Source organism: Vigna umbellata, chromosome 1, assembly GCF_029865625.1.
Source record: "Vigna umbellata cultivar VRB3 chromosome 1, Vumbellata_1.0, whole genome shotgun sequence".
Taxonomy (NCBI): Eukaryota; Viridiplantae; Streptophyta; class Magnoliopsida; order Fabales; family Fabaceae; genus Vigna; species Vigna umbellata.
This window is the reverse complement of record NC_142165.1, coordinates 2,260,794-2,287,652: the sequence shown is the minus strand read 5'-3', so window position 1 is coordinate 2,287,652 and position 26,859 is coordinate 2,260,794. Positions and strand designations below refer to the sequence as shown.

At 35.9% G+C, this 26,859-nt stretch overlaps 3 protein-coding genes across 3 annotated transcripts; 1 reads left to right on the top strand and 2 right to left on the bottom strand.

Annotated features, from left to right (window-relative positions):
- Positions 1–2,041: 2,041 nt before the first annotated feature.
- Positions 2,042–2,614, bottom strand: LOC148204390 (uncharacterized). The gene is made up of 3 exons (XM_088105603.1): positions 2,464–2,614; positions 2,228–2,389; positions 2,042–2,150 (listed from the first exon to the last, which is right to left on the bottom strand). Exons 1-3 carry the CDS (start codon positions 2,595–2,597, stop codon positions 2,042–2,044), a joined length of 405 nt encoding a protein of 134 aa, XP_087961729.1. The 5' UTR covers positions 2,598–2,614.
- A 17,284-nt stretch (positions 2,615–19,898) lies between these two features.
- On the top strand, positions 19,899–26,134 carry LOC124841678 (protein NRT1/ PTR FAMILY 8.1-like). Its single transcript, XM_088091533.1, has 4 exons — positions 19,899–20,631; positions 20,706–20,923; positions 23,721–24,277; positions 25,088–26,134. Exons 1-4 carry the CDS (start codon positions 20,526–20,528, stop codon positions 25,923–25,925), a joined length of 1,719 nt encoding a protein of 572 aa, XP_087947659.1. The 5' UTR covers positions 19,899–20,525; the 3' UTR covers positions 25,926–26,134.
- Positions 21,081–23,976, bottom strand: LOC148204389 (uncharacterized). The gene is made up of 2 exons (XM_088091528.1): positions 23,838–23,976; positions 21,081–23,770 (listed from the first exon to the last, which is right to left on the bottom strand). The coding sequence occupies exon 2, from the start codon at positions 23,336–23,338 to the stop codon at positions 21,368–21,370; it is 1,971 nt and encodes a 656-aa protein (XP_087947654.1). The 5' UTR covers positions 23,339–23,770; positions 23,838–23,976; the 3' UTR covers positions 21,081–21,367.
- Positions 26,135–26,859: the final 725 nt, after the last annotated feature.

Sequence of the window (26,859 nt, the reverse complement as noted above, 5' to 3'; positions counted from 1 at the left end):
ATTGATTTATGCTTATAAGAAGTTGATTTATGATTCAATTGAATGTATTTATGTTTTATTATAATTTTCATTCAAAATATACGTTTCTGGATTATTCTCGACTGTTCTGGCTGTAAATATATATGCAGGTCTGTTTCTGTTGTTGGGAATGTCGCAGAAACAGACCTCATTTTAAAAAAAAAAACAGTGATATATGCCTCGGTTGGTGTCACAACCGAGGTAGAAAGCCATTTATGCCTCGGTTATAACCACAATCGAGGCCGAAAGTACTGCGTAAAAAAAAAAAAAGAACTCTACTGCCTCGGTTCAGAGTACAACCGAGGCAGTAGAGTGAAGAAAAAGACCTCTACTGCCTCGGTTCAGACCACAACCGAAGCAGTAGGTGAACATACGGCCTCGGTTGTAGATGAACCGATGCCAAATCACCTCTCTTTATGCCTCGGTTCAAACCGAGGCCAAAAGTGGTACACTTTTTGCCTCGTCTGCATATGCCTCTGTTCGAGAACCGGTGCCTATAATGAAAAACAACCGCTGTCTTTTCTCCTGCTTGTACTAGTGTCACCCTAAAATTTATAAATATAGGTTTGAGGTAAGGAGGAGGTGATATGCATTTACTGCATCATTAATACTTGAACTACTAAACATTGAGTTGACTTTGACATCAAAGTGTCTTCTACAAGTACCCTCTGAATGGTTTGGATGAGCAGTTATGAGAGGACTTGGATTTGAAGACAACTTTTGGACCCTTGGACAACTTACTTGACGTTGGACCATTGAACTTGACCCTACACCCCGAAATATTTTGAGGCCCACTGTAGGATCGAGTATTCAACAACCAACAAACCCTATGATGATTACACTAGTACAAGCAGGAGAAAAGACAGCGGTTGTTTTTCATTATAGGCACCGGTTCTCGAACAGAGGCATATGCAGACGAGGCAAAAAGTGTACCACTTTTGGCCTCGGTTTGAACCGAGGCATAAAGAGAGGTGATTTGGCATCGGTTCATCTACAACCGAGGCCGTATGTTCACCTACTGCTTCGGTTGTGGTCTGAACCGAGGCAGTAGAGGTCTTTTTCTTCACTCTACTGCCTCGGTTGTACTCTGAACCGAGGCAGTAGAGTTCTTTTTTTTTTTTACGCAGTACTTTCGGCCTCGTTGTGGTTATAACCGAGGCATAAATGCTTTTCTACCTCGGTTGTGACACCAACCGAGGCATATATCACTGTTTTTTTTTTAAAATGAGGTCTGTTTCTGCGACATTCCCAACAACAGAAACAGACCTGCATATATATTTACAGCCAGAACAGTCGAGAATAATCCAGAAACGTATATTTTGAATGAAAATTATAATAAAACATAAATACATTCAATTGAATCATAAATCAACTTCTTATAAGCATAAATCAATCAAATTATAATCCTAAATCAAGTTTGAAGCATAAATAAAACTGAATGTACAATGTTAAACTAATAATAATGTAGAAAAACATCAAACAACTTAGAAACATAAACTTAGAACTTAGTATATCTTAATATCTAGTATATACTATTATATAAATGAATTACATATTTAGCCAGTGCTTTCCTCACAAGTTGAAGTGACTTCTCCGGAATTGGAGCAGTCCTATTGAATTTCTGCATAAAATACAATGATTTAACTTAGTGTATTTGAAATCTAAACTATAGGGAAAATAAAATTGAAACCTAAATAATACCGTTTCCCATCCACTGGTGTAATGTGCACGAATAATGGTCATCATCCAAAACATGACGTAGTAACCACATTCATATGACCCCGTTTGTATATTACACTACAATATATCATCATAATTATAAAATGTTAAGTAACATCAATTGAATGGAACCAAATGTAAATGAGTATGGACTAAAATACCAAACCTTAAGGGCAACCCATGCAAGCTTTTTAGCTGTAGCAGTAGATCTCCCAGATAACATCATATGTGTTGCAAGGGAACTATTAAAAGCAATTCCTTTAGCATACATTTATATATAAAAAAAGTAGAAACATTGAGATTCTTACCAATCTACTACATGTCTAAGAGAGCTGGGAGGAGACTTCTGCAATGAACAAAACCAGACAGCAGTGTTCTCCGGTATGGAGATCACAAGTAGCTGCCAATGACACCTGAAATTGGTAATAACTTATGAATCATATACCAAAATTAATAAATGAATGTGTTGAAGTTAACAAACTTCACTTACCCATGTATATAAGGGAGAAAATATATCTCCTTCCCCATTCCAAAACAGGTGCTGATGTATGTCTGGATATCATCAAATTTATTTCTTTCATGAGTCATAGAGGGGTCAATGAACCCATATACATCGTTGAACCCCTTCTTGTTACTAACATCAGACATATACCTAAAATGAAGAAATAATATGATATAAGTAAGTTGATAAAATAGAATTGTATAAAAAAGTTTTCATAAACTTACATCATCCACAGCTGAATGAGTGTAATATTAATTTCTTCTCTACCCGACGCAAGCTCCCTAACATCTTGATGATGCAAGTACAATGGGATCTGAGTTTCTCTTCCAAATGTAGTAGAATCCCAGTGTACATTCATCGGCACATTTGAAATGATTTTAGCGAGCTCGTCTAACGCACCAAGAGGGTCATCCTCAGATAAATGAGTCTTCTTCGGTGGAGGACTTCCCTCTTTACCTATCTGCTGTTAAATGCAAAAATGGTTATGTTATAACGTCAATTAGAAGTAAATATTAAAATTGAGAAGTATATAGTACAAGTGTTTACCGGGGGATTAGATACATCACCAACCAAATGTCTAGGCCAGGCGACAAAGGACTTAAATGCTTCTTCCACAGTGAAGAACTCATCTGTAGGCACAGGAAGAACGCATCCGCTATGACAACTTCATCCACCGTGACCTTGACCTCATCTTCTGAAAGTTGTACACCATGCACTAAAGTGGCTGTCTCATAAACTGTACCACGAGCCACTAGCACGGTCCCAGTATCAGAAAGAATAAATAACTGACATGGACGAGTTTCATCCATGTCGTCACCTGGGGCACCGGAAGCTGAACAACTTCCTTTACCGCTTCTACCTGTCAAATTAAATGTTAGGTTATGCAAAAAGTAAATTAGTTACCAAAAATAAATAAATAAGTTTACCTGTAGGGGGCACAACATGTTCCACTACAGGAGATGGCGGAGGACGATTGCCATAATCCTCATAATGCTGCTGGAACTGGCGCGCAACCATATCAGCAACTTCATCATACAACTCTGCTCGAACCTTCTTTGTGATCTCCTGCGTCATCTCTTTTCTTATTTCCTCCTTCATCTTTTCGTAGTGAATATGGACGCGAGGAAGACCCAAAAACTGTCGTATGCCTATGCCAGTCCCAGCACCACGCACTCGTCCTGGGTGCTCAGGTCGTCCAATAGCTGTGGCAAGAATATCTTGACGACCTTCTTGTGTGAATTGACCTTGGGAGCTCTGCTCAACCAAGGAGTCCTGTCACATAACAAAAGTTCAAAATCATTAGAAAAATCTATGTAATATATATAACAAAATTAATGTAAAAATATAAGGAATGACATCTTACAATTCTTTCAGATATTTCTCTGGCAGACTCGGAAGTGTAGGAGCCCGATGGTCTTATACGGGCTAACTTCCACTTCTCGTGCCGAGATGGTGGTGAAGGAGGAGGAGGAGGGTCACAACCCTCAGAAAGTGGAAGTCTGCTATCTGACTTCTGCTTCATTATTTTTTCTTCAAGCTTCCTATATCCACCACGAGACAGTATGTGTGGATTTTTATTCTGAGCGCTTATTCCCTGTGCTTTTGACCTTTTTTCCTGTGACAATATGAAACAATTGTCATAATATAGAACTATGAATGATGAATTGAATGATTTTACTGTACTTACCTGCCACGCCTCAGATGAACGAAGCTCTACAAACTGACGCCATGTTGCTTCGTCAATTGCTGAATATTTGGAACATGGATTTTCATTACTTTTTGGTCCAAATATATATCTAGACGTCAATTTTGTCTTAAACCCTCGAAATCTTTCTGCAATTGCAGATAAACACTTATTCCTTAAGCTCTCGATGTTTGGCATATCAAATGTTATCTGCAACAAAGAAAGTAATAATCTTATATCAATACAGATTTATCAATATAATGAATATAGAAGATGGAGCAATATTGCTTAACTTACCAATAGATCTTGCCAGATGAGATTCCGATCAGCCTCAGAAACATGGTCAAAGGATGGAGTAAGTATAGAGATACGATCACGTGCCAATACTCCAAGGTAAGACCTAAATACATCTGCATTTGGGCCAGATGCAACTCCAGTGACCACGTCAATAATGATAGGTGTCCTCTCACCTGCATTTCTTCTAAGTATAAGCTGTCGTAACCTCGTTGCTCCTCTCGTCCGTCTAGAAGTGGTGGGGACTTCATCGCCTGATGAATGAGGTGACTCAGCCATATATCTGTCACAATAAATAAGATGATATATAAATAAAGCACTTATAAAATAACATATTATTTAACAATTGCCATAAATATTTACACAAACATGAAATTCATACATAATCATATGGATTGGTCATATATATATTCCCTCATTGTGATCTTCTCGTATTGCTTGTATGTCATCAATTAGAGGGTCGTCATCCAAATTTATTGTCGTTTTAAATGGATGGCTGTCAGCGATATGAAGATTACTTATATTCTCTTCTTTATCTTCAATTTGCCTTTTTCCTTGGAGAGCAACATACCAATGGTCAGACGCAGGATCTTTGACATAAAAAACCTGACTTGCTTGATATGCCATGATGAACGGTTCGTCTCTATAACCAACCTTTCGAAAATCAACAAGTGTCATACCAGATTCATCTATTTTGACACCACTCTTATTGTCTACCCACTTACATTTGAAGAGTGCAACGGAAAACTTAGTGTAATCAACTTCAAATATCTCTTCAATTCTACCATAGTATCTCATGGATCCAACTATAGGATTTTGATCTTTGGATGTTGAAAACTGTAGTGACTCAGCTTCTAGACTGACGCCACTATTTTGTACTGTGCTTTTATCATCCAAAGTCTTTGTATAAAATGTGCAATTATTAATTTCGTAGCCTGTACAACATACAACATCAAACTTCAAGCCATTTGCTAACCACAACAAAGTCTCAGAGGACCGTGATTCTTTCGAAACTTCAGATTTGAACCAGGACAAGAATGTTCTGTTATGCTCCATCAACTGCCATTTCTCTGATTGTCGTGGATAGTTGTCCCTTACAACGGCTTTGTGTGCTTCCAAAAATGGGATCACTTCATCTGTGTTGTTTAATATGTACAAATGTGCTTGCATCAATTCTTCACGACTTTTCGTCACCACATTCACACCTCGGATGCTTTTACTTGTAGAATATCTACTCAACCATGATGTCCGAGGGACTCCTATCGGATTTGCTTTAGTCATATACTCAGAACAAAACTCAATACTTTCTTCAGCAATATATCTTTCAATCATCGAACCTTCTGGACGATATTGATTTTTGACGTACCGTTTCAAAATCTTCATATAACGCTCAATAGGATACATCCATCTTAAGTATACTGGTCCACACAACTTTATTTCTCTGATCAAATGAACAAGTAAATGCACCATGATGTCAAAAAAGGATGGAGGGAAAAACATTTCTAGTTGACACAAGATGATGATAATTTCGCTTTGAAGTTCATCTAACTTTGTAGGATCGATGACTTTACTACAAATTGACGAGAAAAATGAGCACAATCGAGTTATGGTCAGCCTAACTTTTTTGGGCAAAATTCCACGAATTGCCACTGGTAACAACTGTTGCATTAAGACGTGGCAATCGTGAGACTTCAGTCCAACAAGCTTTAAGTCCTGCATTGACACTAAGCTCTTGAAATTTGAAGAGTATCCTTGTGGTACCTTGATACTCTTTAAACAAAGACAAAAACTTATCTTCTCTTGTTTGGACATTGTGTAACATGCAGGGGGCAAATAAGTACGTTTACCAATCTCTCTTGGTGCCAACTCTTCTCGGATCTTCATGTCAACCAAATCCAAACGCGCATTCACTCCATCTTTTGTTTTTCCCTGGATGTTTAGTAGTGTACCAATCAAACTATCACAGACATTTTTCTCAACATGCATGACATCTATGCAATGTCTAACATCTAACTTTGACCAATATGGAAGATCAAAGAATATTGATTTCTTCTTCCAAGGGGTCGTTACAGAAGACTTCTTCGACGTTTTCCCAAATATATGATGTACTTTATTAACTTTCTCAGCAACTTCAAGTCCAGTAAGTGGAATGGGTGCATTGTCTTTCTCTTGTTCTCCATTGAATGCTTTCTTTAACCTTCGATATGGATGATTAGATTGTAAAAATCGCCGATGACGCATATACACTGTCTTCCTTCCGTGTTTTAATTGTTGAGCTGCAGTGTTTTCTTCACATATAGGACATGCTTTATGACCCTTCACACTGTACCCCGACAAATTACCGTAAGCTGGGAAGTCATTAATGGTGCAAAATAACATGGCATGCATCATGAAAGTTTCTGAAGCAAAGGCATCAAATATTTCAACCCCATCAACCCACAACAACTTCAAGTCTTCAACTAGTGGCCTTAGATAAACATCGATGTCATTTCCAGGCTGCTTTGGACCAGATATCAACATTGACAACATCATGTACTTTCTTTTCATGCACAATCCAGGAGATAAGTTGTAAATTATCAGTATAACGGGCCAACAACTGTGATTGGTACTTAAATTACCAAATGGATTCATTCCATCAGTAGCTAAGCCAAACCTAAGATTTCTACATTCTTCACCAAATTGGGGGAATTCTTGATCAATAATTTTCCATTGCTTTGAATCAGCTGGATGACGAAGCAGCCCATCAGTTGTTCTCTCATCTACATGCCATCTTAGGTTTTTAGCGTCTTTGGGATTCGCGAACAAACGCTTAAGTCTGGCAACTAGTGGAAGGTACCAAACTACTTTCAAAGCAGAACCATTCTTTTCTGTGTGACCATCATCTTCACCGTTGTTTTTTGACTTGTATCGTGATAACCCACACTTTGGACACTTTATCAAAACTTCATTCTCATTCCTATATAATATGCAATCATTCGGACATGCATGTATCCGTTTATATTCCATACCCATCGGACAAAGAATTTTTTTTGCATCATAATTACGATTGGGTAACGTATTTCCATCTGGCAGCATTTCATTCAACAACGACAACAATTCTGTAAAACTCTTATCACTCCATCCATTGCTCGCCTTTAAATTCATGAGCCTTAACACCGCTGACAACCGTGTGAACTTAGTTGAACCCGCATACAAAGGAGTCTCCGCATCAGTGGACATCGTTTCATACACATGTGCTTGGGCAAAAGCTTCTGCACCAACATCGCGGATCATGTCCTCTAAGTTGTCTTCTTCTGCTTGATCTTCCATATCCATTGTGGAATCATAAACATTTTCAGTTTGAGAGACAGTTGGAAAGTCTGTTAATTCGCCATGCCATATCCATGTTGTATAACTTCGTATGAAACCATCACAGATAAGATGTTCCCTAATATCACTTGCGTTCAACTTCCTCCCATTCAAACAGTTCACACATGGACATCTGAACTTCACTTCATTATCATCACTTGTACTCGCATTACGTTGCGCAAACTCTATAAATTCTTCTACCCCTCTCTCGTACTCAGTGCTGATGCGTGGTAAATTAATCCACCCTCTATCCGTACGCATCTTTACTGAAATTGTTTACACAATTTCAATCATCTTGAATGATCACTTTGATCGTGTTTGTATTCAAGGTGTGACCCTATCCCATTCAAGAAGATTCACTTTTTTTAGTTTATTAAACATATCAATTTTAAACAACATATCTCATATTTCACGAAATTTTGCCAGCATTTCGCATTGGTCTTCAGGTTACACGAAATGAAAGTGATTATAAATCACAATCAAATATGCACCCGAAGATCAATACAAAACACACCGACAAATTTTCGTGAAATTTAAGAAATGTATATTAAAATTGATATGTTATAATAAACTATGAAAAAGTTATTACTCTTCTTAAACTGTCCAACCGGACAATTCAAGATTCAATACTGTAAATTATTATTACCATCTCCTCTATTTTCATTTGTAAAAAGTATGTTTGTTCAAAAAATCTGGAGATAGTAAATAATTTTTGTATTGAATCTCAAACGGGAAACTAAGGCTAATTCACAACAACAATATATATTCAAGCAAACAAATAATTACATACGGAACATGTAATATATTCAACCAAACAGTATATTCAACCAAAGTTGCTTATCGTTATACTTGAATGTAGCATTAAAAAAACTAAAATGAAACACGTTGTCACTATAAAAGTAATAATAAATTTTAAAAACAAAATAATTATACTGTTTGATTATAAACAATCACTCACATTATTATTTAAGGAAACACGTTTCTCTTTTATATTATCTTTTTAAGGGTGGTTATATATTTTGACACTCACTAAACAAAAAATACCAACTTAATAATTCTAAATAATTATATTTATTTTATATTTAACTTAAAATTTTAACATACATTATCTTTCTTTCTTGTCCAAAAGTGAACACCGTATAATTTTAATTTATGGAAAAGCTAAGTTAAATATCTTCTACAATTGAGCTTGTACATAAACTAATTTTAATTTATGGAAAAGCTAATTTGATTTTTCTTTCTTTTTTTTTCTGTCCTAAAAATCTTTATATTGAAGATTTTCCAAGCAAACCCAATATCTTAGTTATTTGCAGACCACACTTCAGTTTACTTTATGCTATCATTGCTCTGTCAAACGTTGGGTTCTAAGAATTCTCCCTTCCTTTCTAACAATTACAATTAAGGTTGTGATTTTGATATATTTTGTGTTATGATACTGTGCTGTCTTTGGATTTCCATAACCAGTGGCTGGAACCACGGATGTTAGTGCAGCTACCTTTCTATTTTTATGATTATTTGATAACGAAAGACTTAACTTGCAATAATTTAATTTACATATTATTATCTCATAGACTTAGTAGACATAATGCATATAATTTAATCTGATATAAATGATAATACTAGACTACTGCGTGTATAAATAGTATGTATTATTGAACATGCATTCCTAATATGATTATGAGATTCAGTAATATAGCAAGAGAATGCTCTTCTCTTTGTAATCTGTATTTTTTAATTTTCTTTTGTTGCGTCTTTTCTTATGTGTTATTCCAGACAGCTATAGTCGACTCCTTCCTAGATAGGTCCTAATGGTTGATGGGTTATACCCAGTGACCTGGTGACTTTTTTACTTCTTGTCAAAAGATCAAAACAAGTTCATTTTCTATTTTCTTTATTATGGGGATTTAAATTTTAAATTTTATATGGTGTCTTTATGTCTGAATAAGGATTTAGTGTGTGACTTTTTTATCTGACGTATACTCAACATAGAAGAATCAAAGGATTACCCAGATGGTGAGGCACTCATTTTTGGATGTCCACAGAATTAGAAGAATTATTATGCATTTAGTGTTATTAATTCCTTCCTCGAGTCTCCTTCAATATCGTAAACAAAGAGGTTGTTCTACTGCCATTGATAAGACTACCCACATCCCATGATACCTTCTTGTATCTCATTTCCCTCCTTTTTATGCTTTTAATCTTAATGATTTTCAGGTTCTAAGGTGCCACCTAATGATGTTCTGCAATCACCTCCAACCTCAAATGTACGCATATATTACTGTAATTGGTTGAAACTTCTATTTAACACATTAACCAACTAATAGCACTCAATAGTTCACTTCATAATATTGATCCAGGTCCCAATTATACTATCTAGTGTGTCTGGTACGATGCTGATCCAATAACATTATAGCATACTAAGACCTAAGATAATATGGAGAAAGTCATGCCATCTAACACTACCTTAAGTAGTAAAACCAGAAGCAGAAAACATAGACAGGGTCTTCTTGCAGCTGTTATGGGAAGAAGATTGTAAAAGGGAAAATATTTGATGAGAAAGGCATGATGGCATACAAGAAAGAGTTTCAGATGTGGGGGAAATCTATTCTGCTCAATGGAAGGGAGGAAAGGTCATGATGGAAAGTGAATGCTTTGCTCGCACCATGTTGAAACTATATCTTCCAATGATTATTAGTTGATCAGATTGCTCAGCTAAGTTTTTTGTAAGTTATTTTATATATTGTCATTCATATAAGAACTTACACCGATTAAGTTCTGCAACAGAATCCTAGCAGTGATCATATTGAACAGGCCACCCACCCAAAAACAAGCTCTACCAATGAAGACAGAAATTCGTGTCAGATCACATTTGGTAGTTATTGCCTATGGCAACAAGAACATAGACAAGAAATGAAAGAGACTCTGATTAAGAAATTGAAAGACCAACTATTTGTGACTAGAGCTTATTATCCTAGCATTGCAAAACTCCCAGCAAAAGATAAATTGTCTCGCCAACTGAAACAGAATATACAAGAGATGGAGCACATGCTTAGTGAATCTACCTCAGATGCTGATCTTCCACCAGTGTAAGCTGATATATTCGTATTATTTATCCTTTGGCCAAAAGTTTACTTGTCTGAGTTGCGTTCTGTTTGAACTGTTATTGGAATTTCATAGTTGCAATTAGGAAAAATCTCATCCTCAATCAAGTAGTCTTATAAAAAATAATTAATTTCTGTTTTGATATCTGCTTGCTGATCAGGTTTTCGGTAGTTTTTTAATCCAGATTTTCACATTTCTAGACAATCCTTAAAGTAGTTCTACATGAGCTTGATCCAACAAAATTAAAAAAATCAATTCAACCAATACATACAATTTGATTCTCCTCCAGAAACAACAATTATTATCAGAGCAAGAAACAACAATTATTATCAGTAAAAACACAATCAACTAACCTCAATGTAGACAGGAAGAATGAAACAGCGTTGGAGGCAGTACCGGCGGAGGCAGTACCGGCGGAGGCAGCAGTGGCGGAGGAAGCACCGGCAGGCGAGAGCACTGGCAGCAGCAGTGGCGGAGACCGGCGCCGTACCAATGGAAGCAGCAGTGGCGGAGGAAACACCGGCAGGCCAACGGTGGCGCGTAGGTGAAGGGCGGAGGCGCGGCCAACGAGGACGAGCAGCACTGAATGCACGAGCACTGGCAGCAGTAGTGGCGGAGGCACACCGGCGAGGCACCAAGGCGAAGGGAGGCGAGTCAAGGAGAGCCAATGGAAGTTCTGCGGCGAGGAAAGTGAAGAAAAAACAGGTACGAGGAAGAAGAAGAAGCTGTCGGGATTGGAAAATATGAATTTGGGATACTACCTCGGTTCCCTCTAGACCCGAAGTCATCTACCCATATTGCCTCGGTTAAAAGCATCTACGGTGTAGAATATGTGAGGCATCGACCTCGGTTCTCTTCTTAACCGAAGCCCTACACGTTCCAGCAGTTAGGCGCGAAGCTGCAGTTGGACAGGAGCAGGTGGTTATGGCCTCGGTTTGAAAGCCAACCGAGGCAATAAGGTAGCGGTTGAACAGGCGCGTGCAGGAGCAGGTGGTTATGGCCTCGGCTTGCAAGCCAACCGCAGCAGTAAGGTACCCTTTAGGCACCGGTTTCAAATTAACCGATGCAATAGGTGCTGTTTAGGCTTCGGGTTCTTGGCGAACCGAAGCAGTAGCTAGTGGTCAGACTTTTTGTCAGTGTGCAGTCTAATCAGACTAGGCTTATAGGCTTCGGTTGTGAATTGGACCGAGGCAGTAGCTTGTATAGGCCACGGGTTTCGGGGAACCGATGCAATAAGTGTGTTCTAAAACGGTTTGGATAAGGGCTGACGTATATAACGTTATACGCTTCGGTTTTCGTATAACCGAGGCGTATAATGGGCGTCAAAATCCAAACTTTTTACTAGTGTTACAAGGAATATGATGAGCAACATCGTGGCATAAGAGTTAGAGGATCACCCTAATCAGGTAGAGATTATCAGAAACATGTAGAGGCAGATGCAAGAAATGAAATGAAGATATGAAAAGGAACTGACGGTCCTCAGGGTCGAAAATGTCGTTATACGCCGAGAGCAAAGCGCTTGGCAATCAGTGCTTCACACATCAGCCAAGTACAATAACATCAGTCTGGTCCAACCAAGCATAGAGAAGACCCATGAAAGACAACACATGAAGGCAACACAGGAGCTAGTAAAGGGAACTTTTCCATGTAGACAGTCAACACGACTAGTATTCTGCCTTTTACACCAATCATCATGGAGACTCTCATGCCTTCAATCCCCTTGACCTTCGAAAAGTATGATGAATCAACTGATCCAGACAACCATTTGAGGATATTCGTCAACCAAATTTCTTTCTACACTATGATCGACCTAGTGTAGTGTAGAACTTTCTCCATTTCCCTAAAAGGGGAAGCTTTGGCGTGGTTCAATTTGTTGCCACCCAATTTGATTGACAACTTCCTAGCCATATGCTAATTGTAATGTTTGTTTTTGTACAGTATTATGGATACAAAGTCTACTAGGATAAATAATGATAGTAGTGGAAAAACTTGTATTTACTAGTAAGCTAGGAGATGTAACAAAAATTAGTGCAAATTCAGACACGCAAAAACAACATTACCACATACTTCTTATCTCGGTATCAATGTCAAAAGCAAAATTTATGGAAAAAAATGTCATTCATCCTATAAGATCATCTCTAAGGATAGCTCCAACAAAACTTTGATTCAAAAAAGTGGGAACACAGAAGATCAAACAAATATTGTAAAGGTGTCCAATAAAATATCTCTAATTATATACAAATATTGGACCAACAACATGTGTGTATACTGAAAAATGCATCAATTTGCATTCATGGTGTCATGGTGATAGATTTTCCTTGTTAACATAACTTCACCAAATCAAAAAGGTATTCACCCTAAAATCAATAATTAGTATTACAAAATATATTTTTAATAATGTATATTTAGAATAATAATTCAATCAAATTGGTATGACTACAGTTTTTAACATTAGGTTATAATTGGAATTACACTTCTAGCTGAAACCAACAAACTTTTTTCTAGAAGCATTGATGGAACCGTTCGGATATGGGTAGGGATGGCAAAAAAACTCGTGCCCCCAAGTATTCGCAGATTAAACCGTTGTGGATAGTTGGTACCCGCGGGTAATAGGTACCTGCGGATAACGGGTATTTTAATACCCGCTTGTTAACGGATCGGGTCCGGGTATTACATTATCCGTACCCGCAGGTACCCGCTAAAAAGTTGAAATTATTTGTTTGAAGAATGCTATCAAGGTAAACACTTTTTTATCCTTGTTTTATTTTAATGTATAGTAATGTTCTACTTATATGAGTAGTATAAGCAAATTTATTACATAGATGTGTTTGTGATAAAGGCTTTGAATACCAAGACCAATTTAGAGTTCATTTTTTATGAACCCAAAGGATGGATCCTTCACATGATTGTTGGAAACAACATCCTTTTTGTTAGGGAGAAGGTAATAATCCATATAGAGTTTAAATGTTATATATGTTAAAATTTCATTTTTTTTAATTCAATTAGTTAACTAAATGAGTTTTATGCTTCATTAAATTAAGATTTTTTGAATTATCTAAATATCTTATACATTTTCCTTAACTATTATTTCATCATAGTTGCTTACACTACCATTTTTATTTTCTTTGATTAGGTTAAGAATTCTTGTTTTTTTAAAAAAAATTCTTGTGTCCATTAACTTATGTTGTGTAATTATTAAAAACTTTAGGACGATGTCATTAATGCATGGAGAGAAAGCTCTGAAGCTAAGTCTCCTTTTGAATTGGTTGACTCATTAATCAACCATACTAAATCTATGATTTACCTAACTGTTGGACATAAGATGTTGTACTCGAGATCCATGGACCAAAGTATAAAGGTATGTCTATCTTGAGTTGATGTTGAAATATTACTTTTTTTCTTATATCATGTCAAATTTTCTTGAATTACAAAGTATTCAATTCAATTATCATTCACTACCCAAATCTTGTTACCTTGTTTTCTTCAAGTCTAGGACATGGATACATTACAATGTATAATGACACTTAATGAGTATATTGGTGTAGTCACATCCCTTATTTGTTGGGAGATTAGTTTTTGTCAAGTTCATCAACGACACAATTAAAATTTGGACAAGCATATAAGTGGAAACTAATTTGTTGTGGAAATTACACATAAAGAGTAAAGTGTAAGATAATTAATCATTTGGTTGTATTTTTCTTAGAAACAATTTAACAATAGTCTTAAACAAGCTGATTAATTCACAAAATTCATATTGTTATTATATAGATATTATATCACATTTTGGGATGCATGATGCAAATAGCAAGCCAGTATTGTTTTCTTTTGTACAAATAATTTAGTTTGCATGTACGAATTACCATCATAATTTAACTTGAATTATATATTTTTTATACTACTATATATCGTTGTGTTGAATATTACTACATATCTTAACCATGTCCTTTTCCTATATAAATTTTCAGAAGAGTCGTTAATTTACTAAGAAAGACATTACATCATTTGAGTTAAGCGTGATGAAGGACTCTTCTTCACTAGAGATGAGACTGGTTTGTTGAAGATATGTAAATGGAATGAGTTACCTAAGGTGGCATCCAATTAAGATGCTTTCTATATTCTTCATACATGAATTTATCTTTTTGTTAACAAAGTAGTACATTGTGTCCTTTATTCTTATGCATGTCATCTTTTTTGACATCTTACATCATTATTGCATTTACATAGTATGTACATTAAATATTGTTTTTCAGGACACATGTTTAATTGGAAATTCATCATCTTAACTCTAGGTTCCAAGTTTGTTCATTGATATTTTTTTAGCACATTGTTGATATATGTTTCGTGATCATGATTACTTGTTGGGAAACGTTACACTCTACACATGTAGTCTTGACATTATGACAATTAAGGAAGATGGTTTTTTCGTTAATATATTTAAATATAATATGAAATGTTTTCTGTTATGTTTTTAATGTGACACCTATTGCATTTGGTTACTGGAGAATTGGTTGTCAATTATAAAAAGAAAAAAGAAAAAAAAAATTGACACCCCTTTGAGACTATATGTTACTAGGGAAAGTGACACTCATTTGAGACCAAGTGTGCCAAGTGCAAAAGTATTATGTTACTGGAGAATTATCTGTCAATTAAAAAAATAAAAAAAAATGTTAGAATTTTCTTTTAGTAAATTGACACCCTTTTGAGACTATGTGTTAATGAGGAAATAGATACTCTTTTGAGACCAGGTATGGCAAATGCAAAACATTTGAGTTGAATATCCATGCTTAGTTGGTAGGTAAGTATCTTATAGGTTAGAAACCTAAGAGAAAATAAAGTTACAAAGATTATCTACCTTAATGTCTTATGTTTTGCCTCAATTAATCAATTGCACTCAAAGACCCAACAAGTTAATCATTGTTCCAAAAAATAATGTGAAATGTGTGTTTTTTGGGATATCATTATATGAATTGGATTTGAGATAAGACGATAGATTTCTATTTAAAAATATTCATCATTATGTTTGCATTATCATTATATTTTAGTTGAATTTTCTTTGCTTCACAAGACAATAAAAGGTCTAAGCTTGAAAGATTTGGATGTGTGAATAAATTGTCTTTGCATATGTACCTTAGTTTACGCTATTGTATGCATTATTGCATTATTTGAATGATTTCATCATGTGTTATCTCTATTTTGAATCATACACTTGGATTTTGTATCTTTCTTGTAAACATGTGTTTATAGGTGTTGAAATCACAATTTGGAGAGAGCTAGTGAAGCATATCATATTGCACTACTATCAGCGAGTGCAATTGTTGAAATGTATTAAGTATAATATTGTTTTGTGTGTGTGTGAACCCAACGTTAATGGTTGGGATTATATTTTGCTTACCATGGTACTCTATTATAGAGTACCAAAACATTGTAATAAACACATCAATTAAGAAATGTATCATTGGCTTTTCAAAAAGGTATCAAGAGCTAGACCTAGTGTGTAGCAGTCACAACCATCGTTGTTGTCATCACTGCCGCAATCGTAACCATAGTCGTCGCAATCGTCGCTACTGCCGTTGTAGCCGCCATCGTCGCTACTGTCGTTGTAGCTGCCACCGTCAACTATCGTATTTCCTAGTGAAGTCAATGGTTAGGTTAGCCTTGAGAAGCGTGACCCAACCCTGGTGGTCTCCCCCTCCGCATGCGTATTCCTCACACGCCGCCTTCCCGGTGTTAGAGCGACACCGCGACTCTACCAATCGTCTCGCCATTGCTCCCTAAGTGTGTTTTGGCCCTTGGTTCTGTGTTTCGGTGGTTGTGGCTCATACATAGGCTTTTCTCCCTCAATTTATTTGTTTCTATTTTGGAACCCTAAGCCTTTTTTTTACTTCTCATATTTGGAATGGCCTCCTCTACTGGAATTAATTCCTTCTTATCTGTCACTCCTATGATTACATCTACAAAACTAAATTGGAAAAATTCTTTGTCATGGTCTTTTACTGTGGAATTATGGTTTCTTGGTCAAGGAAACCATAATCACCTTGAACAAGATGTATTTATGCTCCCAGATGAAGAGAAAACCCAATGGCAGAAACTGGATTTTCAGTTATGTGATATATTGTGGCAATCGGTTGAGCAAAAAGTTCTAGATATTCTGAGACGCTACAAGACCTGTTCTTCTTTTTGGAAAAGGGCACAAGATATTTTTGCAAATGATATACAACACCTTTTTGACGGAACCGAAAGAGTATTTTCTCTCAAATAAGTCAATCACAATATGGTTTCCAATATAGCAAAAGCTCGAGTTGCAGCAAAGGAGTTAAAGACCTTCTTTGTAGCTGATTCATTAGAAAGCATCAAAAAAGGCTTGACAAATATTACATGGTCCTAATTCTGAGAAGTTTACACTCGGATTTTGATCATGTACATGATCAAATTTTAGCAGGTGATCAAATCCCGTCAATGGATAATTTAGTTACTCGATTCCTTCGGGTACCTACGTTGGTAAAAGATGGAAATTCAGGTGATGGTATTGAGACTTTAGCAATGGTAGTGCCATAGGGGAAATGGGAGGTAGGAGTAACCGAGGAGGTCGTGGTGGTCGAAGTGGGCGTCTGCAATGCTCATACTTAAGAAAATTGGCCAGACCTAGAAAGATATAGAAGGTTGGTTGGAAAACTAATCTATCTTACCATAACAAAACCTGATCTTTCTTATCCGGTGGGAGTTATGAGCCAACTTATGCGAAAACCACACATTGATCATTGGAATGTCGTGATACGCATCCTCAGATATGTAAAATGGAATTCAAGACATGGACTGTTTTATGAGAAAAAGGGAAGCACTGAGGTAGAAGGATATTGTAATGTAGATTGGGCTGGTTGTCTAAATGATTGAAGATCTACCACTGAATATTGTATACTCCTTGGAGGGAACCTTGTATCTTGGAAAAGCAAGAAGCAAAGTATTGTTGCTCGATCTAGTACAGAAGCAGAATATCGATCTATGGCCCTAGCTACATGTGAACTTATGTGGATCAAACAATTCCTTCAAGAATTAAAATTATGTGAAAATAAGCTTATGAAGTTGTATTGTGATAATCAAGCAGCTCTTCACATTTCCTCCAATCCAGTTTTTTACGAGAGAAGAAAACATATAGAAATTGATTGTCATTTCGTCAAAGAGAAGCTATTGTCCAAGGATCTCATTAGAGTTTTTCAGTTCTAATAAACAACTTGCAGATATTCTGACTAAGTCTTTAAGAGGGCCTAAGATTCAGTTTATATGTTCCAAGCTTGGTGCATATGATATATATGCTCCAGCTTGAGGAGGGGTGTTGAAATGTATTAAGTTTAATATTGTTTTGTGTGTGAACCCAACTTTAATGCTTGGGATTGTTTTCTGCCTACCATGGTACTTTATATATAGAATACCGAGACATTATAGTAAACACATCAATTAATAAATGTATCAGTAGCTTTTTAACATAAAGAATAGCATCTAGAACGTGCAAATGTACATTGGCGTCACTCAAACGTCAACCTTGGTTCTTCACTCTGAATAGCAACCCTTTCTTCCTCTCTCGATTATGTGTGCGCCTTCACCTTCATAAGACCTAAGTGCGATAATGACCATATTTGAATCACACGTCATCCAACCACCACATGATTGGCGAAACTTACTGTCATTATTCGAATTTTCATAAGTTGAACATTGATTAAGGTTGTTATTTCCATTCCACCACAAAAATTCGAATTTCTACTTGATTAAGGTTATTATTTCCATTCCACTACAAAAATAAAGTATATGTTAATGCAAACCTAAAAAATGGAGATGAGAGTTTGCAGGTCAAAATGTTATATATAAATAAATCAAATTAAATAGATAAAATTAGCCACCAAAATATACCGGTCACTGTTATTTAATTATTTTTTAAAATTAAAATAAATATCTATAATAAAAAATTACCAACAGTATAAACAAACACAATCTTCTATACAATTATAAAAATTATATGTATTTATTTTTATAATTATAATGATAATTGTATTATATTTAAAAATGAACACATATATTTTTTCCATTAATAATATAATAATAGTGGATTTTAGAATTATATTAAATTTACATATTAAATTTATTAAGTTACGTGTCCATTGGCGTTATCGATACTAGAAATTAGATACTTTTTTAAAAAAATTAAAGAATTTATGTAATGTATTAGAGCGACCATTAAGCTGACGATATTATTATATTTTAATAAATATAAATAATATTTAAATACAATGTAATCAATATAATTCAAAATGACCTCTTTGTTAGTTTGTCTAAGATAATATCACAGTTTTATAACATAATATTATTAATTAATATATGTGTATATAATGACACTGTACAAATATTAATCATATAATAATATACAACTGCCTTTTTTAACATATAAATAGGCACCCATAAGCTGGTCTTAAATGGTCATTTAGATCTGCAAAATAATTTGTTTTCGTATAAATTAATCATAATTAAAGAACTCAACACGAGGAAAAGGTAAGCTAATATTTAAATCAAATCACACTATATATTTATGGCATGAAATCAATTAATTCACAATTGTATCATAGATAAACACAACATGTGTAACCATAAACTAACATTTGATTTGTGGATTATTCCTTATTAGTACATCAACTAAAGTCACGATAATTCCTTGCACTTCTTTTATGTAGGTAAGAATATTTTTTTAGTTCCTAACTATCCCATATTTTAATCTACATTATTATAATTAGTGAAATTTTTTTATTGAATTTTCACTACTTATGTAAGGGGAAGAAACTTTTTTTAATAAAAATTTTGATGGGTAAAGTCCTTTTAATTATACAACCTTCTAAATAATGCAAATAAGAAAATGATAAAAATTTGTTTTAGAATCTTAGAAAAAGAAGAGAATTTATGTCATTTTTATTACTTAAAAATAAATAAACTATTCATTATTCACTAATGTTAAATTTCTTCATCAATGAAACGAATTCTTAAGTAAATCTTATCCATTAAAAAAATCTATTGGTTTAAAGTTAAGTAACAATAACACTAATTTTAAACCATCAAATTAATCTGAACTATATATATAACCTTAATTTCCAAACAAATATCCATTACTAGTTGTCATTAGAATATTTTACATGCGTCAGAAAACAAGAAACTGTTCATTTGTGATTGTCCTTGTTGTATTATAGATGTCCCTATTACAGCAATGATAAACCCAACGTCACGCAAATAAACACATTACAATTTACAAATGATCAAATACTATTTTACTGAATTATTCTGCAGTTTAGTTTTCAGGGCAAACTTATAATAACCATATACATGACAAGCAGAAGCATTCCGTAATGATTGGATTTCACCCCTTGTTTGCATAGGTTTGTATAAGATTCAGCAGATTCAATGCCTTGAACAAAACGTCATCCTCTTCTCACACTAGAAAACACTATATATAACTTTTTCTCTCACTCAGAGTCTTCATCAAACATTTGCAATGCAAAGTGTTTTGCTTCATCTCAAGCTCTGGTGAACAACCATAAACTATACTGTTTCATGTAAGGTAAGGGTTGTACTTTCTAACCATGTGGCATGCAGCATAAGAGGAATAATGAGTTACAGCTGATCAAGTAATTTTGTTTCAATCATATTCTTAGTTTTTGGCTTTTGACACTCTTAATAATTGAATTTTCAGTACTCAATCAAATTTGCACTTATTTATACTGTAAATTTGTCTTATTTGTAGTTGATGATTGATCTCTAACATGACATGTCAATTTCTAGCTTGATTGGTTGCAAGTGAATCCATTATCCCTCAACTGAATTACAATGGCTGAGGAAGATGTTTACACAAAAGATGGAACAGTAGATTACCGTGGAAATCCTGCTAACAGAAAGGAAACTGGAACCTGGAGAGCATGCCCTTTTATTATAGGTAACCACTGTGCATCTATATGCTCCAACAATTTATGTTTTGTGTGTTGAAATTTTAATTAGACCAATTTACAGGAAATGAATGCAGTGAGAGATTGGCATACTATGGGATGGGCACAAATCTTGTGACTTATTTCAAGACTCAACTAAATCAGCATAGTGCTACTGCTTCCAAGAACGTTGCAAATTGGGGTGGAACATGCTACCTCACTCCACTGATTGGAGCCTTTGTGGCTGATGCCTATCTTGGAAGATATCTGACCATTCTTTATTTTTCAGTAGTTTATGTTATTGTGAGTATAGTCTCTTCAATCTTTACACGGATACCGTTTACTATCATGGTAGAGTCAAGAGAAGAGATAATCAGAGTATCTGTAAAATGTGAGAAATTGTTAGGTTACTTTATGCCAATAACCTAATCAAGACTCTCTTCTCACCACAACTCTCGAATAAAGAATGGAAAAGTATGTATATATGTATTAATGATGAAAGAGTGAATTAGAATACAAGAATCACCCCAAGGAAGCCTAACCTTCCTCCTCTGGAAAATATCCAGTCTGAACAAATTCTCCCATCCCCCTCTCCCCCTACTTAGTTTATTATTTATACCTTCTCTCTCTTCTAACAACTATAACATATTACTCTCCTTACACGTGTCTCACACGTGTCTAACTCATTCTCTTTTATTCCTAACATTACTCTCCCCCTCAAAATCAACCTTGTCCTCAAGGTTGAAGTTAGGGAACTGTTATTTGCCGTAATGCTCCTCTTCCCTTCCCAGGTGATGCCCTCCAATTCAAGTCTGGAGGCTTGGGTGGTGGCAAATCCTCCTCCAATATCTTCCATTCTTCCTGGATTCTATCAACTTCCAACATTCTGCTCCTCGAATCCTCCACCGATGTCTTCCATTCTTCCTGCTCAATCTCCATGCTCAACTGCCACCAATCTACTTTCATTTTTCCCAGGGATGCCAAACAGGTAGCTCCTAAATTCCCATCCAAACCTCCCGACTCAAAGAGATAAAGTTTGTCTCTGATTTCTAATCCCTTCATCTCAACAATATATTCATTTCCAGTGCTCAATATGTCCATTTTGCTAACAGACTCACGTAGTCCACTCATCATCGCCCCCCAAACAGTATCCCAATCAGTCACCACATATGTAACATGATCTGGAACTGAATCCTGCCCAAAAAATTTTCGGAGAACCTTAATTGCATGTTTGAGATGACCCGAAGAGCTCCAGCTTTGACCATCTATGGCTACTTTACCAACTTCTAATGCAATAAGGGCAGGAACCCCAACTGCGTTCCTAACATTACAAAACATAAAGTAGTGACCAGTGTTTCTCCTCGCATTTGTTGCTGCCAAGTAGTCCCCAGCATAATCCCAAACTTCACTAGGAAATTCCAGAACCACTGTATTTAGAGTTCCATAACTAAAACGCTTCCCCGAAAAACATTTCCATTGTGGCAAAGGTGGGTACCACTGTATAGTTCCAGCCTTCAAACTGCCCAGTAAAACAGTAACAAGAACAGTATCACCAAAGAAATCGTTGTTATTTGCTGTAGAAACTTTGATTTTATAATTTTGACCAGGCTCCTTGATATCATTTGACACATTTGTTACAATGTGGTTCAAGGGAATTGTGATTCTTTCTCCCAGATACTCAACAACGAAACTGTGACCCCTTATAATCATACCATGATCTCCTCCAAAACTCCTATACACTTTATCGTGATTCCCATCGGAAAGAGAAACATTATTAAGTGAAGCAGCACAATCATGCTCCAAGTGAGTGTAGTGCCAATCCCTAACCCTCCTCACCTGAGAGCTCAAAATATCCTCATCAAGCTTTCTTTCCACCGAACTGTCCCTTTCGGAATTAAATGGTCTATTTGCCGAATTGTTTTGTTTGGTTTCTTTGTCATTGCGAAGGCAATCACTGTTCATCATTGTCGACCCAAGATTGAACGGATCACCAATCAACGAATAAGTATCTGATCTTCGCTCAATAGCCCCCACAGCCTCAACACCATTTATAATGCCAGCTCCAAGATCGACAGAAACAGAAAATGAGTGATCTGGTTTTCCCGATGCTTGTGGCACCGAATTTCCCAACTCCTGGAAGTCCTTGTTGACGCTTCCCTCCTGTCGCTCCGCTGCCAGCTCCTCACAAACGGTGTCTCGATTCAGTTCGCCGAACCTCCGCGTCAGCGCTTCCGTGAATATCTTCCAATTTGGATGTCGGGTTTTCTTCCGCCAGAAACGAATCCAATAGTAGCTCGCGCCTCTCTCCATACAGGTATATACCAACTTCATCTTCTTCCTCTCCGTCAAGTTCTGTAGATCGAAAAATTTCTCTGCCTTCGCGATCCAGCCCATGGGGTCCACTCCTTCGAATGTTGGGAGTTCAATGCGCTTCATCCCGCTACGTTGCACGTCTCCTCTGTCCTCTTCCGCTTCGTCCTCCGACTTCTCTGGTGGTCGCCGTTTGCGTTCAGCGTTGACGGAATCGCGACTCCCTTCGGAGCTCCGACGCTGGTTCCTTCTTCTCCCACGGTCGCGATTAATGTTTCGTCTTCCACGGTCACGATTTGCTTTTCGAGCCATTCCCCTCCACTCCGCTTGAATATCCTCCAACGTCGCCTCCATGGAATCAAATCTTTCTTCCCACTTTTCCTCCAGTGCATTCAACATGTTCTCCATCGCGCAACTCCTCCGATTTGGATCCGGCAGGTCGGACCAATTTGTTAGGTTACTTTATGCCAATAACCTAATCAAGACTCTCTTCTCACCACAACTCTCGAATAAAGAATGGAAAAGTATGTATATATGTATTAATGATGAAAGAGTGAATTAGAATACAAGAATCACCCCAAGGAAGCCTAACCTTCCTCCTCTGGAAAATATCCAGTCTGAACAAATTCTCCCATCCCCCTCTCCCCCTACTTAGTTTATTATTTATACCTTCTCTCTCTTCTAACAACTATAACATATTACTCTCCTTACACGTGTCTCACACGTGTCTAACTCATTCTCTTTTATTCCTAACAGAAATAATAACCAAATCTTTTATTTTCTTGCATAGGGAATGACACTCTTGACATTGTCTGCATCAGTTCCTGGGATGAAAGCAACCTGCGATGCACAAGGCAATTGTCATGCTACTGAGGGAAATAGTGCAATTTGTTTTGTGGCTCTTTACCTTATAGCTCTTGGAACTGGTGGGATAAAGCCTTGTGTTTCATCATTTGGTGCAGACCAATTTGATGATGCAGATGAAACTGAGAAGGAGCACAAGAGTTCTTTCTTCAACTGGTTCTATATGTCAATAAATGTTGGTGCCCTTGTTGCTGCTTCTCTGTTGGTGTGGGTACAGACTAATGTAAGTTGGGGATGGGGATTTGGCATTCCAGCAGTGGCCATGGGAATTGCTGTGGTGAGTTTCTTCTCAGGTACAAAGTTGTATCGGAATCAGAAGCCAGGAGGTAGCCCCCTCACTCGCATATGTCAGGTTATAGTTGCATCCATAAGAAAGTATGATGTTGAAGTACCTAATGATAAGTCTGAGTTATATGAGATAGAGGAAGACTCAGAGTCAGCCATTCAAGGAAGCCGCAAGCTAGAGCACTCAAATGGATTAAGGTAAATCATAGCCACAAATTCTTTAGGTTTACTACTCTATAATTGAAAAATACCCTGACACACTTTATTGTCTCATGTGGTTGCCACTGATAGAGAATGAGTCCAAGTTATTATATCCGCATAAAGTTTTATCCAGTAATAGTTGAAAAGTGTATACTAGAAGCAATGTTGATGTTGCTCTTGATTTCTAGCATAGAAAGGTGGTAATTTGGCCAACACTTCACATGTTATCCATAGGTTAAATATGACTTTAGCACGTAAACTTGGACGTAAAATTGGAATTAGTTCATATCTCAAACTTTGGTATATTTTATTTTTTAGATTTTGATGAATATAGTCATTTTAACCAAATAACGTTTACTTCATTTTTACGTGTTAAATAGTATTCTAGACCGGTATTTGTGTTGAAACGTGTTAAATGATGTAAACAATTCAAACATAACTTGAAATGCAATTTAAGATGTTTGTGTTGTTGGGTTAAAAGAATCATATCTATTTACTTTAAAGTTTGAGAACAAATTGTATCAAAATTTGGAAAAAAAACAAATTCTAATTTTATATCCAAATTTAGTGACCGAAAACATATTTAACCTTTGTCGTATCAAATAAAGACAATTTCATAAATTAATAGACTTCTAAATTTTCTGGTGGGGCTATAATTCTTGGAAATCATGAAACGTTTGTCTAGTTTCTCTTTGAACCTATACACAACAACTTAGATTTTAATTGACAAAAGATAGATAAAAAAAGGCATTGCCATATATTGTTTTATCTGGTGTTTTATTCACATTTACCACTTGTGTGTTGCAGATTCTTTGACAAAGCAGCAGTGGTAGGAAATTCAAATAGTGTGAAGGACCCAGTAAATCCATGGAGACTTTGCACTGTGACTCAAGTGGAAGAGCTAAAAACTATTGTAAGATTGCTTCCTGTATGGGCCACTGGCATCATATTTTCAACTGTTTATAGTCAAATGAGCAGTTACTTCATACTGCAAGGGGGCACCATGGATAACCGTGTGGGTAACAACCAAAAGATACGAATCGCACCAGCTACTCTTTCTGTCTTTGATACCATCAGTGTCATATTTTGGGTCTTAGTGTATGACAGGATCATTGTGCCAATAGCAAGAAGGTTCAGTGGCCGCAGAAATGGCCTAACTCAGCTGCAGAGAATGGGCACTGGCCTTTTCATATCCATATTTTCTATGGTATATGCAGTGATTTTGGAGAATGTGAGACTTAAAATGGTGAGAAGGCACAATTATTACGAACTGGACCAGGTTCCCATGTCAATATTTTGGCAAATTCCACCATATTTGATCATAGGTTGTGCTGAAGTGTTCACCTTCATTGGCCAGCTAGAATTCTTCTATGAACAAGCCCCTGATGCCATGAGAAGCACATGTTCTGCTCTCCAACTCCTCACTACTGCATTTGGACAGTACTTGAGCTCTTTGCTTATAACAATCGTCACAAAGGTTACAACTATGAATGGTGGTCCTGGATGGTTACCTGACAAACCAAACTACGGTCACCTTGACTATTTCTTCTTGCTACTCACTGTGTTAAGTGTACTGAATTTTATTGTCTTCCTTCTGGTGTCAAATTTCTATACATATAAAAAATCTGTCGGAACTCTTCGCTGAAAACTGTTTTAACTTGAACAAGATGTTCAAATTATGCAGTTTCTATATTAGTGTCTTGTAAATTAAGTGCTATGTTCTGGTGCATGCAACATTAGAAATTTTTGTGCTTTTTTTTCACCTTGTATTACATCATCAACTGTTGTCAAAGTAATGTGTAAAATCCTTGTTATTATTATTATTATTATTATTAGTGCTTACATTTTCACACACTCTGTCAGATCGTTCTCATCAGCATGCTTTCATTTGATGCTCAATAAGCCTTACCATGCAGCTCATGATATATTGAAGGAATCAGAATCAATATTACCTTCACAACTACATTCAGTAATTGCTGATCTTAGAAAAAAAAATTATAATGTAATTCTGAAAGTTAATATGTATAACTATGAAGGTATATTTAAAATATAACTATTTATGTTTCATATTGTATAACTATTAGTTATTATAAATTAAGTAGTCTTCTATTTCAGATTGTTTAATTTAAAAGGTTTCAAAATCAATATTGTTATAAAATAAAATAAAGTAAAGTGGTGATCTTGAAATAAATGGGGTACACGAAAAAAATAATGGGAGTGTAGGAAGTAATAGTTCTACACTTAAGTTCTGAAGTGTTTCAGCCTGCACCTCACACTTCACCCTATATGTCCAACTTTTTTTAAAATTTCTTTTTTAACTTTAATAAATATCTTTTTAATTTTCTTCTTTTTTATTAAAGTAACCATGTATCCCTTTTCTTTTAACAAAAAATTTTAAGACTTTGTTTTTTATTTAGAATTTAATAACTATTTAATTAATTTTAAAATCTAATATTATTTAATATATTTTCATATTTTAATAATTATTAAAATATAATTTATATTTGTCATAACCCATTTAAAACTCACTAAAAACCCCAAGTACTGGAAAACAAGTGTCAAGGAAGGGGATCTGGAAA